At 37.8% G+C, this 24,274-nt stretch overlaps 1 protein-coding gene across 2 annotated transcripts in view; it reads right to left on the bottom strand.

The window, feature by feature from the left end:
* The window catches only part of NUP214 (nucleoporin 214), a 115,350-nt gene that overhangs the window by 43,374 nt on the left and 47,702 nt on the right, over window positions 1-24,274 (bottom strand). For both annotated transcript variants that reach the window (XM_049895297.1, XM_049895296.1), the window contains exons 19-26: window positions 23,482-23,664; window positions 22,715-22,800; window positions 22,526-22,609; window positions 14,263-14,526; window positions 13,254-13,415; window positions 11,290-11,389; window positions 3,624-3,699; window positions 2,025-2,103 (exon numbers count right to left, since the gene is read on the bottom strand). In XM_049895297.1, the coding sequence (XP_049751254.1) occupies window positions 2,025-2,103; window positions 3,624-3,699; window positions 11,290-11,389; window positions 13,254-13,415; window positions 14,263-14,526; window positions 22,526-22,609; window positions 22,715-22,800; window positions 23,482-23,664 (1,034 nt within the window). The remainder of the gene's footprint in view (window positions 1-2,024; window positions 2,104-3,623; window positions 3,700-11,289; window positions 11,390-13,253; window positions 13,416-14,262; window positions 14,527-22,525; window positions 22,610-22,714; window positions 22,801-23,481; window positions 23,665-24,274) is intronic.

Raw genomic sequence — 24,274 nt, 5'->3', positions numbered from 1 at the left:
TGTGGCATGTCCAAGGATGTTCACTGCAGTATTGCTTATATCTTGAAAATTAGAGACAATCTAACTATTGGTAGGGTATCAGTAAAATTTAATACAGTGCAATTATACAATGGAAGCCCTAAGCACCCATTATACCCAATGAGGTAGAACTGTATCAGACCTGGAAAGGCAAACAAGATATTTAAGCGGGGGATGGGAAGGAAAAATTACAAATCAGTATGCATAGGATATATTTATTTTTGTTTAAAAAACAATGAAGAAACCTCAAGAGATATACATCTGTCAAGAATTGTTATTTCTGGTTATGGAATTTATAGGGCAGCTTGTGCTTTCTACATTGTATCTATACCACAGAAATTTTTTGTTGACAGGTAATAAATAGTTTCATAATCAAAAAAACAATGAAGGTATTCTCATTATGAAAAAATAAGAGAACTATTCTCCAAAGGTTTTGAAATGTCTTTTTAAAGAAATTCTTTGAAACTCTCAAATTATATTTTTTCAGGGAAATATTTTTCAGGAAAGTTTTCCTAGCAAAAATAAGTCCTTTTCTAAACCTTGATTACCTAGCAACTGAAAACAGAAGTAAACAGAGTATTTTTCGATCATCGCTGAGTAATAAATCTCAGAAATTTATTTTTAAGTCATACTAATTGCATAAGACACGCATGAAACAAAGTCCCTTGGATTTCCTAGATTTGCTTAAATACTTCAAGAGTAACAAAAGGTTCTCCAACAAAGTCCTTAAAAGGAATTAGTATATATATGATCATTCAAAACCTTTTTCCAAAATACGAGCCAGAAATGGAAGCAAATTTCTTGATCAGAATCCTAAAAGATTCAGAAGTCTCTGGCAATCCCACACTACTACTACTCTACTCTGGCTTACACAATGAACACTTTTCTTCTGAGTACAAGGGCTATTTACTGAAGATAAACTCAATATCCAATCAGAAAGCTTTTAATTATAGAGGAAGTTAAAAAAAAAAACCAAACCCATTGCCATAGAGTCGATTCCTAGTGACCCTACAGGACAGAGCAGAACTGGCCCACAGGGTTTCCAAGGAGTGCTCGGTGGATTTGAACCGCCAACCTTCTGACCTTTTGGTTAGCAGCCATAGCACTTAACCATTACGCCCCCAGGGGTTTCCTAGAGGAAGTTAGGATGATTGTATTACTGAATAGAGATTATGCAAAGGAGGCTGTTAATGCGTGAAGTTCAAGGTCTCTACAGAATTGCTTGAAGGTCCACTTGACAGCACGAATCAAAATAAAAGCCAGAGTCCAAAGGGCTATGAAAATGCAGGATTGCAGGTGACACAAGACCCTTGAAGCAGAAGGTAATACATGCCAAATAAGTCGAGCTATAAAAAAGGAGCCTACAAAAGGGGATATTGAGGAAGACTCTACATCAAAATTAAGCTATAAGTAAAAGCGTTTTTTCTGCTCCAAGTTGACTTGGGCAATGGGGACTCCCGGTCAAAACAGCTATGGTGACTATTAAAAATTTAGTTATTTAAGAATAATTATCCTTGAGTGAGTGTTGGGAGGAAGTATGTGAAGTTATAAGTTTACAATATTGATTTATTATATCTATTCTGAGACCTTACATTGTAACAGATCCATTTTAATTTCTGTATTTTACTGACTTTCAAACTGTCACTGTGAACCACTTGGATTTTTGATTCCCTTTAGGAGAAGAAAGATTTCAACATTCTGATACAGTATTCGTATTCTAAACCTTGATTATCTAGCAAGTCAGGAGAAAACAATACTATTACTCCTTTCTAGGTAAACATTTAAAGGAAGGTTTCCTCCTCTTACTCTAACGTTATTCAAGCTAAAGCTCTACACAGCTGTTGGAGGGCTTGCTAGGTTCCTGGAGACTCTTTGTCAACTGAGGATCTTCAAGTATCTCTTTCCTTGATTTCTATGTCAACTGCCTCTTTGATCTAGAACTATAAATTCTATTGCAGAGCTCTTCTTTCACCTTTATTTTCGCTGATACAAAAATGCAAACTGACCTGAAGCTTTGTCACCAGATGACAATGGAGTGGATGTTGGTATGGGCGTAGATGGCTTTAGGGAATCTATTAGAGAACCCTATAACAGAACGTAAGAAAAATATTTATATTACACCACTAATTATTCTTTGGAATAGAAGAACATGTGAAATGATGACATAATTTAACATAAGCAAGCACAAACACTTTTAACTTAATTACCAAAAAAAAAAAAAAGCTAGATCTAATTTAAGTCAACATTTTAAAATGCTTACCAAATCTAAGATTGTATTAAAAAAAAAAAAAAGATTGTATTAGAGGGTAAAAATACGAATATTCTGTAAGCTCCAAGAAGGCAAAGTTATGCCTGTCTAGCTCATGGCTATTTTCCCAGTGTTTTGCACAGTGCTTGGCACCTGAATATTTGGTAGACAGACGAATGGATGAATAAGTAAATGAATGAAACAGTCTGGCTCTCAATGAATTTATAATAAGGTTAAAAAACAGAACGGTTCACTTATCCATATCCATTCAACGTCCTTTCATTCTTGTTACGATTTACGCCTTATCATGTGTCCTCTGTGGTGAACATGAAAACCTCCAAAAGAATGACCAAATGCTAAATGCTTAAACACATTTTAAGTTATGGGAAACTAAGAAAAAGAGTCATGTTCAAGAACTCACACCAGGCAAGTTCTGATTTTCAATCTCCAACTCTGATCTCAAACACCATCTAAAGTCACTCATCTCAGAGAGAGCTGCAACAGCAGCATAGAAACCACGTTTCTTTAGGAATACTTTCAAAGGTAGCGTATGTAGCTTGATCTACCTTCCAGTCATCTCCCATTATTTTCTTCTGGATTGTTTAACTGTTTACTACATAACTTATTTTTGTAAGAGACGATGTTTATCAGGCAAAAGCCTGAAGCTAGACGTAACAAACATCACTGAAAAATATGCAAGCTCTGAAAAACAGGGATTGTTGGAGAAAACAAGATAACCCATCTCTTAAACATCAAAACTGTTTAAAAAAAAAACCTCAAACCCACTGCCACTGCAGTAGAACTGCCCTATAGGGTTTCTAAGTAGTGCCCGGTGGATGTCAACTGCAGACCTTTTGGTTAGCAGCTATGGCTCTTAAACACTATGCCACCAGGGTTTCCCAATACTGTATGGTGGAGAGAAAAAAAAAAAAAAAAAGGCAATGCACAGGGAAAAGTTGGAAGACCTGGGTTCCAACTCAGTCACTTGAACCTAGGTTTCTTCATTGGTGAAACATATCTCAACACTTTTCCTGTTTACCGCATGCGGTTGTTGTATGGACCAACTGAGGTAAGTGAATGAATACTGTAAACCAAAATACACCATACAAATGTAAGGTATTATCAAGATTACTAGATGCAGAATGTCAAATGGCCTATGAATACAATATGATTCCTAACTGACCTACCCTGATTAACAACCACGTCAATACCTGCATAAATTACGGGGAAAAGATCACAAGTCTTTGTCTGACTTACAGTTCATTTATACAAAGTCAGGACTTAAAGCACTACTATCTTCAGTTACAAAGACAGACACTGGATGACTGTTCACAAAGTAAAAATCAGTAAAAGTTACCTGCTTGGCTTGGTTAGAAGCCACTGGGGTCAACATTGGGTGCGGTACTTTGGCTGCAGAGTATGGCACTGAGGAACTGAAGGACACACAAAGCAGACACTCAGAGAGAAACATGACTGGAGGGAAACCACACCCATCCTTGAGCCAACTTTCTATTTTGGTAAAAAAACAGGTATCTAGAACCCCAACCAAACTCATTTGACATTTTTCTGATTGAAAAACATATTCTTTAATTGATTTGGGGCTTTAGCATAAAGGTCAAAGCAGTGATCTTCAGACTTACTTCCCTCTTGCAATCCTAAGGAAAGATTATTATTACGGTTTAGTAGATATTTTTCTTATCCGGAGAATATGTCCTTTATTCTCCAATTCTAGATCATGTGGGGTTCTTTTCCAAGCCTGAGGAAATGTTATCAGGATTTACGGGATGTATAAAATCTGTTGCCATGTATGGTGCTGCCCAAAGAAGACATCTCAGTTTCTTATAGTAGTCCCCATGCACCATGGCCCCCAAGAGCTCTGGCAGAAGAGAGTCCCAGGCTCACCAGGTCAGTATACAAGAGATTCAAACGTACCCCTGTTGTTTCCTTCCTGCACTTTATGTTACAGTATGAAAAGTGTATCCACTATTTGCAGAAAGAGCTCTCATCATCTCTTGTTAACAAAACATAAAATGTCACACATGCAACCCTGAACACTATATACAGGGAACTGTCAATTCAATAATCACTTAGTGTCAAATGCATAGGAACAGAACCTAATCAATCACCTGTTAATGCAATCACAGACAAATGCTCTATTCTTGGTTCCTGGGCAGTTATTTCAATCAATTTATCTGCTCAAAGTCCTTACAGAAACTGCTTTGACTGGTATGTATAGTGACAGCCAATACAGGATCTCTCTAGCTTTAGGCAAGATTAATATTTTTCCATCAAAAAGTTAACTTGGAAGACGGAATACAAAGGCAGGCCCATAACCTGTAGAAGAAAATTATCAAGCAATTTAACAATCCTTATAAGCAAGTCAGGATTCTCTGCTGGAATAACACAGGAAATTTCCCAATCAGACTATCAGGTTGAGAGAGAAGAAAGAAAATGCACTTATTTCCAACGAAACAAATCCTCGTTATTTTTCTACTGAAGCCAGGAGCTGTATATGTGGATCTCTCTGGAAAACACATCACTGTTCCCCTAAGATATTCTACCAAGCAGGTACAGAGGTACAGCACTCCCCTGAACACCTCTGGTGAATCTCCAACAGAGAAAAAGAACGTGTAAGCAAAACTGCTGGAACCCAAGAAATCCCTGGGAAGACATAGCAGACTAGGTTAGAGAAATGGTTTGCACTCACAAGAATCACAAGGGAAATGAAAATAGTTTACCTTTCTTCAAAGACCAACAAAAAAGAAGCTGGAAAGAAAATGAAAGCAATTTTTCCAATTTTTAGACTTTTTTAATACCCAAAATTTAGTTATGACTTCATGATAAATTAAATCATACATGAATTAGATTGAGGATAATTACTGTTCTATTTACTTGTGATAATGCTATATACCTCTTGGGTATTCTCAATACCCAAAAACACAAGATTAGGATTCATCGTACCAACACGCAGGGTCATGGGACAACCCTGTAGAGAAATGCTGTTCAGTGCAATCAGCCAACAAGCCAACTGATCTAATCTGATCCAGGCACTCTCCATCATGATCCAAGAGTGACAACAGAAAAGAACAGTATACTACCAAATAAACATGTTCAAAGATTTGTGCACAGTCATGAACAAAAGCAATGAAAATCAACAGCTAGAAATGTTCAAGAGAAGATAGAAAACCCAAATTCAGAATTACCATATTTTGGATGACTATCTACTTTTTAGCAACACGAAAGACATCATCAGAAATTTACCTTGATACACTCTGTTCTACAATTGAGGGAAAAAAAATCAATCAAACGACTAGACATTGAAAGCAGAAAACAGAACTTTAACAGGCATGAAAGGGACATATATTTGCTGCACACATCTACAAATGGCATTTCCATTACTGGCTAACTTGGGGTTTCTGCTTTAGAAATGAGAAATACAAGCACAGTAAGGGCAATGAAATTATGTTCTTGGAGAAAAACTATTCCAACAGACCCTAAATTCTCTGACTCGCCATCATCCAAACTACCCTGGGGAAAAAATAATAAACAATTAAAGATGAAAATATTAAATATGATAAACATGGTGACATGCTACAACAAATCTATTTCAGAAACTGCCTTGAAAACAGAAGGGTCATGTTTTTCTCTGTTTTGCCATACTTTATCAGCACTACGTGTTGAGATAGGAAGATAAACACACACCCGTGCTAGGGATGTATACTCTAAATGCAGTTACAAAACTGAGTTGTTAAGATTATGAGGCATTAAGATGTCACCTAGGTGCTTTCTTAGTGATCCTTAATGAACTTTAACAAAGTAAATATTCCTCCTATTGTTGTCAAAGGGGTCAATTACTCATTCTTTCACCTACTTCAACATCTAAAAGGGCTTTAAAAAAGAGGGGCCCATGCCCTTTATCACCATCCTATCTAACATTGTGCTGGAAGTCCTAGCTAGAGCAATAAGGCAAGAAACAGAAATAAAGGGCATCCAAATTGGTAATGAAGAACTTAAACTCTCCCTATTTGCGGATGATATGAGACTATACATAAAAAACCCAAAAGACTCCACGAGAAAACTACTGGAACTAACAGAAAGATTTAGCACAGCTGCAAGATACAAGATAAACATACCAAAATCAGTTGGATTCCTATACACCAGTAAAGAGAACGTGAAAAGGAAATCAGGAAAACAATATCATTTATAATAAAAAAAAAAAAAAATTTTTTTTTCATTTATAATAGCCCCTAAAAAAAGCAAAATACTTGGTAATAAATCTAACCATGGATATAAAATGCCTGTACAAAGAAAACTACAAAACACTACCGCAAGAAACCAAATGAGATCTACACAAATGTAAAAACATACCATGTTCATGGATAGGTAGACTCAACATTGTGAAAATGACAATTCTACCCAAAGTGATTTACAAATATAATGGAATACTGATCCAAATACCAACAATGTTCTTTAAAGAGATAGAAAAACTTACCATTAACTTTATATAGAAAGGGAAGAAGCCCCAGATTAAGTAAAGCACTACCGAAGAAGAAAAAAGTAGGAGAACTTGCACTACCTGACCTCAGAGCCTATTATACAAAGCTATGGTAGTCAAAATAGCCTGGTACTGGCACAACAACAGATACACTGACCAATGGAACAGAATTGAGAACCCAGATGTAAATCCATCCACCTATGGTCACCTGATCTTCAACAAGGGCCCAAAGTCCATCAAATGGGGAAAAGACAGTTTTTTTAACACATGGTGCTGGCAAAACTGGATGTCCACCTGCAAAAAAAATGAAACAGGACCCATACCTCACACCATATACAAAAACTAACTCAAAATGGATCAAAGACCTAAATATAAAGCCAAAACTATGAAGTTAGTAGAAGAAAAAATAGGATCAATGCTTGAGGCCCTAATACATGGCATTAACAGGATACAAATCACAACCAACAACACACAAGCTCCAAACGATAAACTAGATAACTGGGATCTTCTAAAAACTGAACACTTATGCTCATCAAAAAACTTCACTGAAATGGTAAAAAGGGAAACAATAGACTGGGAAAAAATTTTTGGCTATTACAAATCAGACGAATGTCTAATCTCTACAATCTATAAGAAAATCCAACACCTCTGCAACAAAAAGACAAATAATCCAATTAAAAGATGGGTAAAGGAAATGAACAGACGCTTCACCAAGGAAGACATTCAAGCAGCCAACAGACACATGAGGAAATGTTCACCATCTCCAGCCATCAGAGAAATGCAAATCAAAACCACAATGAGATACCATCTCGCCCCAGCATTACTGGCATGAATCAATAAAACAGAAAGTAACAAATGCCGGAGAGGCTGTGGGGAGATCGGAACTCTTACACACTGCTGGTGGAAATGCAAAATGATACAACCATTTTGGAAAACGATATGATTTTTCCTTAGAAATCTAGCAACAGAAATACCATATGATCCAGCAATCCCATTCCTAGGAGTATATCCTAGAGAAATAAGTTGTCATATGAACAGGTATATGTACACCCATGTTCACTGCAGCACTGTTCACAAAAGCAAAGAGATGGAAATAACCTAGATGCCCATCAACAGATGAATGGATAAACAAACTGTGGTACATACACACAATGGAGTATTACACAACGATAAAGAACAACGATGACAGTGAAGCATCTCATAATGTGGATGAATCTGGTGGGCATTATGCTGAGTGAAATAAGTCAATCACAAACAGACAAATATTATATGAGATCACTACTGTAAAAACTCATGAAAAGGTTTACATACGAAAAGAAATCTTTGATGGTTACAAGGCAGGGGAGGAGTGGGGGTTGGAAAAACACTTAATTAGACAACAGGTAAGTGGAAACTTTGGTGAAGGTAAGACAGTACACAATACTGGGGAAGCCAGCACAACCTGTATAATGCAAGGTCATAGTAGCTCCACAGATACATTCAAAATACCTGAGGAACCAAATTGCTGGACTGAGGGCTGTGGGGACCATGGTCTTGGGGAACATCTAGCTCAACTGGCATAACATAGTTTATAAAGAAAATGTTCTACATTCTACTTTGGTGAGTGGCGTCTGGGGTCTTAATAACCTGTAAGCAGCCATCTAGGATACTCCAATGGTCTTACCCCTTCGAGAACAAGGAAGAATGAAGAAAACCAAAGACAAAAGGGCAAGATTAGTCCAAAGGACTAATGGACCACACCTACCACAGCCTCCATCACACTGAGTCCAGTACAACTAGATGGTGCCCAACTACCACCACTGACTGCTCTGACAGGGATCACAATAGAGGGTCCCAGACAGAGCTGGAGAAAAATGCAGAACAAAATTTTAACTCACAAAAAAAGACCAGGCTTATTGGCCTGACAGAGAGTGGAGAAACCCTGAGTATGGCTCCCAGACACCCTTTCAGCTTAATAATGAGGGCACTCCTGAGGTTCACCCTTCAGCCAAAGACTGAACAGGCCCATGGAACAAAACAAGACTGAAGGGGCTTACCAGCCCTGGGGCAGGGACTGGAAGGCAGGAGGGAACAGGAAAGCTGGTAACATGAAACCCAGGGTTGAGAAGGGAAGAGCATTGACACGTCATGGGGCTGTTAACCAATGTTATACAACAATGTGTATACTAACTGTTTGATGAGAAACTAGTTTGTTCTGTAAACCTTCATCTGAAGTTCAATAAAAAAAAAAAAGAAGAGGGGTCCAGTTACATTTTACTTTGATGAATCTAATCATTATGACATATCTTTATATAAATTCCTATATGATAATTATAGTGGATCTAAACTGTCAAAGCCACTAACGTTATTACTTAATGAGCAGTGAATTTTTGGTAATAATTTTAAAGGCTAGGCAAATAGGCGGGACAACTGAATAAGAGCAATTGAGGAAACAGAAATTAAGAGAAAAAACAAAGAAAGTAATAGAAGACATTGAAGACAAAAGCCATCAGTTCATTCTTCGAGTTTCTTCTGTCAATGGAGATCAGAACTTTGAGCTGTGGTCCCTTATTAGTAAATTCTAAGTCTCTGAAAACGCAAATACTCAAAACATCATCTAAAAGTCTGTAAAATCAAACTGCAGTTCCTGCATGAACGTCTAGATGCCAAATAACTTAAATAACGTAAGCTGAAACTGCATTACATCTTTTAAAAGACTAAGTTGAAATCAACTTGACAGCAACAGGTTTATATTAAATATGAAAGGATTCTGTAAGAATTTTTAATGACAGAAAATGTTAACAATAAAGTTTTATGATTAAGATGAAAAAGAAAGTTACGAAGCAACATGGTTCAAGTTTTACTTTAAAAACTAAATTTTTATAGAAAGAAGATTTTAAAAAATGTAGTGATTATACATTTATGGTAGGATTAAACGTGATTTTATTTTTTTTCTTTTTCGCTGTGTTTTTCATAGTATCTTCAACAAAATGAACATTTGCAATAAAAATAATTTTAAAAATAAAAAGGATTAAAGTTTTTTTTTTTTTTTAACATCTACAGATATTACTATAGCTGTTATTTTTAAAGTAGAGCCAAGATCTTTAAATCAATAAAAGGAAAAAAGCCATCAACCAATGGAGTCACTCCTCTAACAAATTCCTTATCAAAGATCAGCTCAGATCAACCATTTGAGGGAAACTAAGCCTGAGAAAAGGTAAAGTGAAATGACTAAGAGGTGCTTCTCATACATAGGTTAATGGCTAAACTATCTCAGAAATAATAGACCATATTTCTTTCACCGTAAGCTGGATTTTCCCAATCTTATAATATCCTGCCTTTCAGTGGCTTTTCCTAGCCTTTCGTACACTAGGAATCTGGGGAAAATTCCAAAACTCTCTAATGCACAGTTCTTTCCCTTGAAAAGTTCACAGTGACCACAAATACCATCTTGGTCTAAACAGCATACCAAGGCTCCAAGGTCATTATCAAGACAGGAAAGTGGGTAAGCTTGTTTTGTTTTTTGACTTTTAGGATGGCCCTGAGATAAACAAAAAGTTCCTGCAACAGGCATATTGATAAGCAGACCAATGTGAGAAAGAACGCCAGTGGACTCGTGAAGCAAGGCCACTTGATAAAGCGAAAATGGAACTGTGAGCAGAACTGCTCTTTTGGGGGCAGCAGGGAGCTGGCTTGTTTTGGAAAACTCTCAAGGTCTGTGGCTGCTGTTCTTGCCACTGGACTAATCATGGACAGCATCTGTAACTCCCTGAATGACAAGGGTTCTCACAATCTTCACATTCAAACCGAGGGAATGTCACTCAACTTTCCCCATGTCACATAAAGCTGGTTGGACCAAATGGATCACAGCTACAAAACGTGCAGAGCAAAACAGGGCAGAGGCATATTCTCTGAGCTGCGCTCCAGCACAGCATCGTGGGAAGGAGGCAGTGCCTGGAATTGTAAACACAGATTTGGACGAGACAAATACGGCTCTGGATCAAACATGGTGTGGAAGAGAAGCTGGGGCTCCCTACACAGAGCTGCTGTCTTTTATAAGATTATTTCTTTATACAAAAAGCAAAGAAACTTGCCAGACGAGAAATGCCTAGAGAGAAGAAATGAGGGAGAAGATGGCCAATGTCAAGATCATCACTGAGTTATCTCAATCAACAGTCTACATTAGTGTCCCAAAGTGTCAACTCCAGAACACCAAGAATGTTAAAAAAAAAAAAAAAAAACTACACCCAGACTTAACTATAACATGTACCCAAGTAGATTTACACATGGCAAAGAGTAAACTGAGTACACACCAATAAGACAGACTTTAAAGGTTTATGCAGCAATGGTAACTGGCAAACTGAAGAGGCAAATACCCTGAAATCCCAATTGTGTACACGGGATTGGCTGTACATCCCGTTATAACCTAAGGCTTCTTAAGAAAAAATTTTACACTGTGGCAGCAGCAATGCTGCACCCTACAGGCAGCTCAGCCCTATTACAGAGTAAACCACGGGTTTAAAAAAAAAATTGCAAACTAGTAACATACCCCATTGCTGGAGAAGGGGCTGCTGGATTATTCTTCAACTCCTGCACATTTACCACTTGAGGGACATTCTTCAAAGTCGATTCAGTCAAGGTACTTACAGCTATTTAAATGAAGAGGAGAAAGAGGCATGTTAATTCCAGTCAAGGATCAGAAATTCCAACCATACTAGTAGACTGCACAAAGGGAACCTGTTCTAGGTAGTTCTGCAGCAGTGTTCAATGGAACACCCGGCCTAATCCATTAACAAAAAATCATCGAATAAGCCACCATTCAATTTAATCAAATGTACTAGTGTAGGGAAAAAGAATTCCCTGCCCAGCTCTTCTAGAACAGAGCGGAAACACCTACAACATTGTTGGCTCATCCTGGAAAGGGGCAGCAAGAGCCAGAGGATTAAAAGTATTCAGACTTGGATTCGACTGGACAGCAATGGGCTTTTTGGTTTTCTCTGTCTTAGACTAGCCACCTTTATTTCTCTTTTTTTAGCTTACAGTTATCTTTTAACTATATTTCTGGGAAAAGTAGAAACTTGCATCACAAGGTAGAAGGCGGACCTGTGGTAGCTCTTTCCTTTCCTCCTTAGAGAAGTGACCAGGGACATCTTGCCTATGAATGCACATATTTCATCTTTCACATTCCAAAGTGCCTACTCCTTTGAAATTTTTGCTTTCTAAAATGATAATAGAAATCACACTTCCTCTTGCTGACAGTGGAACAATCCTAAATCCGGGCATATTTCAGTTTACAAATAATTAACTCAATCAGCTTTATTTTGGGGCTGTGCAGCACAATATCAGGATTCTGCTTGGTCCAAATAATATTTAAAGAGAACAATGAAGGTTTCTATTTTCATAAGGCTCAAAGGTATCTTAGTTATCTTTTTTATGATCTCCAGTATCTACTTTAGATGTCTTAATAAAAGTTTTAATAAACTTTTGATTTATCATTGCATAATGGTAATTTGCTATCTAAATCAAACCGCCATGTTTTTTTAAAAGGCTGTCTAACTTGACAGACGTTCTAAGCAGTGGTAAGACTAAAAATTTTATTAATCTAAAACTAAAGTATTTTGCTTACACTAAGATTTCTCAATCTTGGCAGTACTGCTGTACACTGTAAGATTTTTTGAAGCATCCCTGGCTTCTGGCTTCTATCTACTAGATGTCAGCAGCACACCCCGCCCTCCCTGCTGTGACAGCCAAAAATGTTTGTTTTGCCAAATGTTCCCGGGGTAGGGAAAATCACCTCTGGTTGAGAACCACTGGCTTGTACATATTGAACAAATGATAACTATAGTCCTTGAGGTCAGCTATGTAGATTGCTAAATCCTACTGTAGAAAATTTTGGATAATCACAACCACTAACAAAATGTTAACACTGATCAGCTCATTAGAGTGTCCTCTACAAAGGCCAATTTTGCAATTTTAAGAAAAAGCTGTATTGCAACAGAAAGAACACAGGGTTTGGAGTCTAGGTTCTGCCACCTATTGGTCAGGTAACCTTGGGCAGGGGTCTTCACCTCTGAACTTAAGGTTACTCAAAAGTAAAATGAGCATATTAATACTCACCTCACAGGGCTGCTGGAATCCTTAAGATACTATGTGAGAGACTATTCTAATGTATTAGATAATCTAATCACAACCAATAATTTCAGGGCTCAAAGCAGAGGCAGTATTCAAAAGTAAGGATTATCAGCTTCATAAAAGAAACAACAACAACAAAACAACAACGATTTGCCATTTAACTGAGTAGGCAGATCTAGTACCTCCACTTAAAAGGAGAAAGTTTCAGACCTAGTCCCCAGTCCCTGCCTTCTTGAAACTGTGCCCCTGAAAGGTAGAAAGGGCTATCATATCAGTCTTCTCTCCTGAAAGGCAGCAAAGCCATCTCGCTATTTCTTGTCCTGGCCTGTGACTCTGACAACTCACAGTCAGTCTCTGCAAAGGTGTGGGGCTAGTTTTTACCTGGCGCCTGACTGGCCATCTGCCGTCTCAGGGCTGCAGCAGCAGCTGCCTGGGGAGCTGAGATGGGGTGGGAAGAACTAGGGGCACCATGTTTCACGGTTTTTGTTGCAAGCATTGTGCTATCGGCCCCTTGAGGAATAATTTTGCTGGCAGATGTAGATACTGAGGGAAAAGAAAAATTAAGTGAGAAGGTGGGTCAGAGGAGAGGAATATGCAAAACTTACAACAGTAAATTCTCCACAGTGGGGTACAGGCAAAATACTAAAATTAAAAACTTCTTAAGCATTAAGGTAGAAAAGTGCAAATAAACTGACAGGCTGGCACCTGTATCTTCCAAAGATGCCAAGGCCAATTCACTGGCCCACTTCTACCATTAGCTAAAATACTCTATATGGATCGGTCCCTCTGATACTGATCAAGACATAACTTTGATGTCAGTGTAGATCAATTCCCTGCTGTCCTCTCATAAACTCTATTCATTCCAGTATGTCACATTCGTCGGTATTCGTCCCCTGCTAGAAGTCACCTGCCATGAAAAGTCCTGGAACTCTGAACTGCAGGTGTGAGAGCGCAATATAGGTCCACTTCACTGAGCCAGGAGCACTGTAGCTGGTGAGTTTTGAGGCAGAATATGGCTACAGGTAAGACTGAAATGAGCTAGAATTTGCAAGGCATGAGTGGATGTTGCTTTATACCGAGGCAAACTAAGAGCCTCCTTCCTTCAGTCCTGAAACAGACATGTTTTAAAAAATACAGGTTGGACTCAACACTAAAACTGTTCGAGTGTGTAACCTCACAGTCTCTTCTTCCTCATCATTTCCTACCAAACTCTTTCAAAAGGGAACACGTATTTTTTGAATTAGTCTTCTAATTTTTGGAATATTAGCAGAAATTAGTTGGAACCCATAAACTTATTGGCACGACAATATAAAACTCAGCTATAGTGTCTTCATTAATTAGAAATCTAACAAGGAAAAAATGATAGTTTCCTTTCTCGTTCTTTACTTACTTGAAGTTCCTATCATGCCAGGTGAAGAACCATGAATCAGATGAGATTTAGCAAAAGGAGTTGCCTGAGGCAAGAGATTGGGTTGGATGGAGGGTGTGCGAACCACAGGGGTGTGCCTGGGGACTTGGACCACCGTATCCTCATCCTTACATGGCACCTGTACATCTTCACTTTCCAAAGACTGGGAAATGGATGACGTCGAGCTGACTTCATCCAAGTCTTCATAATATCTCTGAGACAGGAAGGCTGACCGAGAAAGGCTGGCTGCAAAGCCCAAAGCAAAACACAATTGAGACAACTCAAAGCAAGTCCAGTGCCATGTAATTTTCGCTGTTGATAGGGAAATATCCAATTTGTAAACCAATTTAATTATTACTTATTTTAAGTGGAAGCAGCTGTTTTAAAATGTGAACAAAAACGGTTTTGGGTCTTTGCTAAAGTGAGGCTTTGAAAAACTGAGCCAAGTAGGACCAGAAAGTTTTCACTATGAAATAAACGAATCCAAGAAAGTGAGAGACAGAATGAGTGCCGGTGTAAAGCAGGAAACCTTATGCCCTCACCAGAAGCTTTCACAGGTAGAATAATAATATATCAGAAAAATAACAGACACGCTTCTAACAGCAGGGTGAGCAGTCACACCACTGCTGTTTCTTTCTAACAAGACACTTCTAAGAACAGGCCTAATGTGAACTGAAAAAGAGAACGTGCTCAGTCTCGAGTGTCTCAAACATTTCCAGATAAATCTCATGATACTTCTCAATCAGACAATTAGGCCCCAAAAATAAATAAATGTAATCACTGAGCTTAATCCTGGTCTTCCCTCTTTTTTTTTTTTTTAAATCTATAAACTATGAGGTAAAACTTTAAGCTATATTACTTTCTACTATAAGTTTCAGAATTCTGCATATTGTTACTGCCTATATTTGGAAAAAAACAAAAACCAAGCCAAACACCTCACCCTTGCTCCTACCCAAGTTCTTATTTAAAATGGCTTTGCTGATAATTATAGACTTGCCTGTTCTACAGGTACATGATTTTGCAAGGCTTTATTTGTCATAATGACAATGTAACTTATGCAAATGCCACTGAAAACCAATGGTACGTGCTAGAGCTGTGCCATCCGATTTGGTAGCCACTAGTTATAGGGTTGTTAGGAGTCCGAATCGACTTGATGGCAACCGTTTTTTTTAGCCATATATGGCTATTTAAGTTAAAGTAAATAAAAGCTCACTTCCTCAGTTGCACTAGCCTCATTTCAAGTGCTCAACAGCCGCATGTGGCTAGTGGCTACCATACTGGACAGCAGATACATTTTGTATCATCAGAAAAAGTTCTATCAAATAGCGTGATGCTAGAATATTGCGACACAATATGCAGCCGGATCACTTAGAAATTCCATACATAACCACGAGCACCACCACTAAAACTGCAGTTAACATTTATTCAGAACTCACTCTGAATAAATGTTTCTGTGATGCACAATTATCCTATAAGCTAGAAGTTGTTACTATCTGACTTTACGGTTAATGCTTAAAAAGGTTAAGCAATTTGCCCACGATCATGAGTTGTAAGTGGTAGAGCTAGAATTCAAACCCAACTGTATCTGAACCAAAGACCATATTCTTAACAACAATGTGATATATAAGACTGAACCTTATGGTAGGCAGAATTTTAGCCCTCATGAATATAACCCAAGGTTATATGACGTTAGATGGGAAAAGAGAATCTGCAAATGTAATTAAGGTTACAAACCAGTTGATCTTAAAATAGGGAGATTATCTTGGATTATCCAGGTGGGCCCTGTGTGAAATCACATGAGCCCTTAGAAGCTGAGAAATGAAGCGAAAGAGGAAGTCAGAGGGTTGTGAAAAGGGGAAGTTAGAGATTGACGCACGAGAGAAGGATTCAACATGCTGTTGTCAGCCTGAAGAGGAATGGAGGACACACATCAAAGAAACAAGGATCTCAGTCTTACAACTGTGTGGAATTGAATTCTGCCAACAACTTGAATGAGCCTAGAAGCAGAATCTTTCCCAGAGCCTCCAGGTAGTCCAGCCTAGCCAACAAACTTGATTTTAGCCTTGTGGGGCCACACTGCTCTCCTAGTTCCTAAAGTCCTACTTCCTGAGAGTTAGTAGCAATGAAAGATAACTCAGGCTTATCACCTTCAAGGACCTAACAGAGAGAGAAAACTGGCAAAACTACTTAACTGCCAAGGTGTGATATAACCTTGGGATACTCTCAGTTTCCTCCCTTCATCTTTCTGATGCTATTCATTAGCTTTGGGTGGAGGAAGGTCCATCAATTAAAAGATGCAATGGTCATGCTCACTGTCAAATGGTAGGATCCTGTGCTGCTCACTACCCCCAAAGGTACTGCCTACACAGCTGATATGCATGGCTCCCTGCTGTGATCAAGGATGCAGCTACCTTCCTGGCATCAGAAAGGGGGCCTCACTGAAATTTAAAGGATTTTATTCTGCTTAAGCTCTAGCTCAGATTAGGAAAAGCAGAAAGCCACATAAGCAGAAAAAAAAAGAGACAAATCATATGATCATATCGGTAGATGCAAAGGAAGTATTTGGTAAAATCCAGCATCTGTTCATGATTTAAAAAAACAAAAACAAAAAGCCCTTTGCTAAGTAGGAATAAAAGGCAAATTTCTCAATCTGATAAAGGTTATCTACACAAAAAGGCAGCACATCTCACATCTTATGGTCAACTACAGAAAATGTTCTCTTTGAGATCAAGGCAAGGATGTCCAATCACCACTTTCATTAGACACTGCACTGGAGGTCCCAGCCAGTGGCATACGGTAACAACAATAAATAAAAGGACTGGAAAGGAAGAAACAAATAGTATCCATGGATGATATAACTGTTTACATGCATGTTACTATAAAAAAATTAGCATAGCTTACTCACGAAAACAGCTTTCAGGGGAGAGCACAGTTTGGCAAATAAACATAGAAGGTGCACATTATTTGTGTAAAATACAGTAATCCCAAAATCTCAATTTTTGGGTGGGGGGGTAGAATTTGACAATGTAATTTAATATTAATATGGAAATGTGAAACACTAAGATGAACCAAAACACTAGATTCAGAAGTTAGTAAATGACAACCACGGGCCCGCTGTCTATTTTTATAAAGTTTTATTAAAACACAGACAGGCCATTAATTTGCACATTGACTATGGCTGCTTTCCCATTGCAATGGCAGTCAAGTAGGTACAAGAGAAACCATACGGCCTGCAAGCCTAAAATATTTACTATCTGGTCTTTTAGCAAAAGTTTGCCACCCCCTGCTTTAAACTGTAGAATTTTTTGTTATGATGAAATATTCTAAATTTGTGCTTCCCATTACAGTAGCCACCAGCCATGTGTGCTTACTGAGCATGCGAAAAGTGATTACTGTAACTGAGGAACTGAATTTTATTTAAATAGCCACATGTTGCTTAGTGGCTACTATACTAGACAGCACAGCTCCAGAATCTAGAAATAGAACAGTATTGAGATTTATTTTAATACTGGTCAATTAGGACAGTGTGGTATTAGTGCTTTCCAATCAGTGTATGAGATAACTGATTTATAATAAAGGTGGCCCTGCTAAGCAGCAAGGAGAGTCTCTTCAATTGCGCTGGGACAATCAAATATCTAAATAGAAAAAATGATACATGAGCCATGCTTCATATCATACACACAGACTGATTCAAGATAGGATAAATAAAACGTGGCATATCCATAAAATGGAATACTATTCAACAATAAAAAGGAATAAAGTACTGATAAATGGTACATATCACAGATGATTCTCAAAAGCATTATACTAGCAAAAGAAGTCAAACGAAAGGACAACATGTAATTCCATTTATATGTAATTTCTAGAGAGTCTATAAGAAAAAAAGCAGATCAGTGATAGCCTGGGTCTGGGGGTAGAGCAGGCACTGACCGCAAATAAGCACAAGAAAACTTTCTGAAGTAACAGGAATATTTTAAAACTAAAATGGTGTTGGTTGTACAAGTCTGTAAATTTGCTAAAAATCATCAAACTGTATCCTTAAAACAGATGAATTTTAAGATATATAAATTATGCATCAATAAAGTTGTTTTTAAAAAAATCAATTTCAGGTAAAGAGTAGATCTAAATGTGAAAGGCAACACATTACCTTCTTTTTTTTAGAAGGTAATAAATATGCACACTTTTGTATCTAGAGATAGAGAAGAATTTCTTAAACAGGACACAAAAAGTACTAACTGTAAAAGAAAAGGCTGATAAATCTGACTATATTAAAATTAAGAACTTGCGTTCATCAAAGGACATCATTAAGAGTAAAATGGCAACAAAGTGAGCATCTACAACCCACATAGCCACCAAAGGACTAGGATCCAGAATTTATAAACTTTTTTTGTTACAAATCAACTAGTCAGATTATCCAACAGAAAAACACAGGCAAAAGACTTAATCAGGCACTTCACAAAAGATCTCCGGGGTCAATTTACAACAGCAACTCGAAGATTGGACAGGAACCTTAAGGGGCACTGAGTTATGTTAACGGGAGAGGAACACCTGGGGGAGGGCGAGAATGGCTGCACAAGTTGAAGAATGTAGTCAGTGAAGAATGTGATCATGTCACTGAATCGTACATATAGAAACTTGAATTGGTATATATTTTTGCTGTGTATATTCTCAACAAGAAAAATAAATTATTAAAAAATATGTGCAAATTGTGGAAAAAAAAAAAAAAAGTATCTACCTGAATGGCTACAAGGAAAAAGACCGGCAATAACAAGCTCAGTAAGGATGTGGAACAACTGGGGCATCTACACGTTGATAGCACAAGTGTAAACTCGTACAACCACTCTGGAAAAAGGTTTAGCAGAACCTACTGAAGCTGAGCATATGAAGAGTACAAGCCAACAATTCCACTCCTAGCTACATACCTAACTAACAGGGGTACAAATGTGCCCCCAGAAACATGGACAAAAATGTTCAGAACAATATTCTTTGCAACTTTCTGTGTAATAATGAAATAGCAAATGTCCAAAAGTGGGAGAACGGATAAATAAATGCAGTATATTCACATAATGGAATACTATACAGCAATAAAATGAATAAATTAACAGCTATACACAACTTGGATGAATCTTACAAATCTAATGTGACAAGCCAATTCAGTGAATTTATGAATGAACTTATGTAGTATGCAAAGACTAAAAAAAGAAAAAGGCAAAGCTAAGTTAGAGTCTTTGGGGTATGCATAAAAAGCAAAGATAAAAGACATTAAAGAGAACGATAATATAATGCATAATCTTGTACTAGATACTAGATTTTTAAAAAAAAGTATTCCCATATAGGACACAATTGGGACATTAGCAAAATTTGAGTATGGACTGCATTTTAGATAACAGCATTCTATCAAGGTGAAATTTCCGTAATTTGCAAACAGTCCTACGGTTGTGTAAGAGACTATCCTTGTTCTTAAGAAGATACGAGTTGAAATATTTAGGAGTAAAGGGTACTATCTAAAGTATAGTTCAGCAGGAAAAAAAAAAAAAACAATAATAATGTGTGTATGGAGGGAGGGAGATAGAAAAAACAACTTTCACAAAAACTTAACACTGGTAAATATGGGTGAAGGGTGTTGTTTTTGTTAGGTGCTGTCGAGTCGGTTCCGACTCATAGCGACCCCATGCACAAGAGAACAAAACGCTGCCCAGTTCTGCGCCATCCTTACAATCGTTGTTACGCTTGAGCTCATTGTTGCAGCCACTGTGTCAATCCACCTCGTTGAGGGTCTTCCTCTTTTCCGCTGACCCTGTACTTTACCAAGCACGATATCCTTCTCCAGGGACTGGGTCTTCCTGACAACATGTCCAAAGTATGGAAGACACAGTCTTGCCATCCTGGCTTCTAGAGAGCATTCTGGTTGTACTTCTTCCAAGACAGATTTGTTCGTTCTTTTGGCGGTCCATGGTATATTCAATATTCATCATCAACACCAAAATTCAAAGGCGTCAATTCTTCTTCTGTCTTCCTTATTCATTGTCTAGCTTCCACATGCATATGATGCGACTGAAAATACCATGCTTGGGTCAGGCACACCTTAGTCTTCAAGGTGACATCTTTGCTCTTTGACACTTTATAAAGAGGTCCTTTGCAGATTTACCCAATGCAATAGGTCTTTTGATTTCTTGACTGCTGTTTCCATGGCTGTTGATTGTGGATCCAAGTAAAATGAAATCCTTGACAACTTCGATCTTTTCTCCGTTTATCAGGATGTTGCTCATTGGTCCAGTTATGAGGATTTTTGTTTTCTGTATGTTGAGGTGCAATCCATACTGAAGGCTGTGGTCTTTGATCTTCATTAGTAAGTGCTTCAAATCTTTTTCACTTTCTGCTAGCAAGGTTATATCATCTGCCTAATGCAGGTTGCTAATGATGCCCTGTTCTTCTTCGTATAGTCTAGCTTCTCAGATTATTTGCTCAGCATACAGATTGAATAGGTATGGTGAAAGAATACAACCCTGACGCACACCTTTCCTGACTTTAAACCAATCAGTACCCTCTTCTGCCTCTTGATCTATGTACAGGTTCCTCATGAGTACAATTAAGTGTTCTGGAATTCCCATTCTTCTCAATGTGAAGGATAAGTAGATGCTGTTATTCTGCCAACTTTTCTGGAGGTTTGAAAATTTTCAAAATAACAAAAAAAGTCAAAAGAAAAAAAAATCGGGCACAACTATAAGTTTGTATTTTGTTATCTTTGGGGTGGAGGGAAGCTGGGGGTGTAGAAGACAGGCTTATAGGGAGCTGGCAACATTCTATTTCTTAAGCTGGGTTATACAGATAGAGATTTTTATCTTCTGTACGTGTGTACTACTGTACTTCAAAATTTTTAAATTTACAATGTCTATATGCTCTGAGCTAAGCTATTCTTCACAGCATGTATTATGATATTAAATGAGTATATGTATGGTTCTCTGTTTAATGTCTGTTTTCCTCCCTTAACTGAAAGTTTTATGCCATCAGGGGCCATGTCTCTCTTATTTATCACTGTCTGGAACAAAGTAGGCACTCATATTTGTTGAAGGAATGAATAAATACATCATACAAATATCACTTCTAAGGAATCTATCATAAAGATATAATCAGTGATATGGTTACAGATTTGTGAACAAGAATGTTCTAGGTAAAATCTTGGCAACAAGATTAACATTTAACTGGGGCTGGATAAGTAAATTATGGCCTTCTAATACAAGGAAATATCGTGCAGTCATTGCAAGGCATGTTTTCAAAGAATATTTAAAAATAGAAGGCAGGGAAAAAAAGGCTCATGAATTTTTGATAAAAAAAAAAATCAGGACATAAAACCCTAAGCGTTATAATCCCAAACATCATTTTCAAAAAATCGAATTTACATATTCCAAGAAAAAAGTGTGGAAACCAAAATAAGATTAGTGATGCCACATCAGGATTAAGGGTAAAAGTGATTTTTATGTATACTTCTCCCTGTTTCTCCAATTATCTACCAAGAAATTATAGTCTTTAGATAAGGAAAAAAGTTATTAAAAATTCCCTTGTCTATGGTCATTACTTACCTAAGCTAAACCCTATATGATTATAAAAAAAATTAATAAATTATGGTACGGTAAGATTAAATTAAATTTCCTTCAGCTATTTTAACTACCAGGAGACACTGCTGTTGGTATAAAAGAGAACAATCTTAACACAAAATGCAGTATCAAAGAAAAAAGTAGATATGGACATTAAAGCAAAGGACTTTTTTAAAAAAAAGGAAACTGAAGCAATTGTGTAGATAATTCAATGGCAAAAAAAAAAAAAAAAAAAAAAATTTTTTTTTCCATCAGCTATGTGGCTTTTTTCAGCAAGTGTTTTCAGCCATTATTGCCTAATCAGGTTTGTTTTCTTCTTTCTTAAGAAATCTTTTCCCAAATGCAATCTTACTCAAAACCCCACACAAAGCAGAAAAGTAAAGCTTCTCTGGCTAAAGTGGAGGCTGGGATCGCTGGAGCCAGCGCAGCCTCCCCAAAGCCCCTCGGAATCCCTGCCATATAACATGGGGACTACAGAAAACACAGTTTAAAAAGTCAAAACAACTACCTGGAGCTGCTTCATCAATATGTGTAACCTGCTTCTGACTCCAACATCTAGACAAAGGAAAACACCTCTCCACACACACCCTACCCCACACACCATGTGCTGTATGGTTTATGTGAAAAAATTCCGAACTAGTTCTCTTTACCTGGAGCAGTGGATCTTACTGGTGGGGTCTTCCTCTTGGCCAAGAAGTTTCTCAATTGTGCCTGTTTCACAGGGGACAATTTAGCTGCAAGAAATTCATGAACTCATAAATGCTTAAGGATCAGTTTTTAAGATGTCAGTAGATGGAAAAGAACAAAGAGAGCCATAAGATCGAGAAAAATGCATTTACCTGGTATTTTGGGCAAGGGTTTGGTGTGAGATTCTACGGTGGTTTTCAATAAAGCATTGCGCAGGCTTTCAAGGTCGCTGTCAAAACTGAAAGAGGATAGCGTTACATTACCAACAAGCTATATGATCTGAGAAATCTGAGGATGTGGAGAGCACACTAGCCTCCCAAATATAAATGCAAGAGACAAGAGCAACTCCGTTACAGAAACATGCAATCTAATCAATGTAATCAATCCAAAAGGAGGGCCACCAATCTCAGTATTATCCACCACCCCACACCAAGCACAACACCAATAGCACCTTCTATACACCTGGCCTAAAGACAGAAACACACTACCACCTTGACAACTGCCAGGGTCTAAATGCTTCCACACTCAAGCAAAATGACAAATCTGGGCTAGGAAGACAAGTAAGCTAACCTAACCCTACCAGTTAATTTTCAGTAAGAACAACACTATTATTACTATAGAATGTGCTACCAACAAATGAGCACCTATTTCATCAGGCACAATACTTGGTGCTTTACAGACTTAATTCAACTCTCCAACAATTTCATAAGGCAGGTATTGTCACCCCTGTTTTTTAAGCAAAGAAACAAAAGATAGAGAGGGTGAGGAACCTGACCAAGACTCCACAGATGGCAGAGGGCAGAGTCCATCTCAAAGCTACATCTGAACTGCTCTAAGAATACCCACGTTACTCTCCAAATATTCATTTATTCATTCGACCATATTTATTGAGTACATGAGGCCCAAACTCCTCACAGACCTGTTAGTGCTGCTCTGGGAAGGAACAGGCGAGGGAAGACTCCACTGGGACGTCTGGTTATAAAGACGGAGCTGCTGAAGACTGTCCACCAGGTGATTCAGCCTCTTCCTCTGTTGGTTAATGATCTCCCGGTTGTTGGCTAGGGTGTTAAACAGTGTCTCTCGCTCTGGCACAAGCAGGCGCCTGTTGACAGTAATGAGAAAAGGATTTAACATGAATGGTTTAAGAAACCCCTCCACCAAAAAGCCAAAAACACACACACACAAAACTTACATCTGTAACAGTGAAAAGAACAAAATAAGAAACCAACAGTAGATAAGAAATTATTAGAAGATAAAAAGGGGATGAAAGCCTAATGATGATAAAACTTAATGAGGAATTCAATAAAGTACAACAGTCATTCCTAATAAAAGCTCTCAAAATAGGTATAGAAAGAAAATTCCTCAACATAATAAATGGCATCTATATAAAACCAACAGCCAACATCATTCTTAATAGAGAGAGGCTGAACACAGTCTCTGAGAACGGGAACAAGATAACGATGCCCCTTATCACCACTTCTATTTAACACTGTGCTAGAAGTCCTAGCTAAAGCAATAAGCCAAAAAAAGAAAGAAAGAAAGAAAGGGCACCCAAATTGGTAAGGAAGAATTAAACTGTCCCTATTTGCAGATGATACTATACTACACATACAGAACCCAAAGGACTCCACAAGAAAACTATTGGAACTAATAGAAAGATTCAGCAGAGTAGAAAATCCAAGATAAACATACAAAAATCAGTTGGATTCCTA

This window comes from Elephas maximus, chromosome 9 (assembly GCF_024166365.1).
Source record: "Elephas maximus indicus isolate mEleMax1 chromosome 9, mEleMax1 primary haplotype, whole genome shotgun sequence".
NCBI lineage: Eukaryota > Metazoa > Chordata > Mammalia > Proboscidea > Elephantidae > Elephas > Elephas maximus.
The sequence above is the reverse complement of the archived record's forward strand: the minus strand, read 5'-3'. Positions and strand labels throughout refer to the sequence as shown.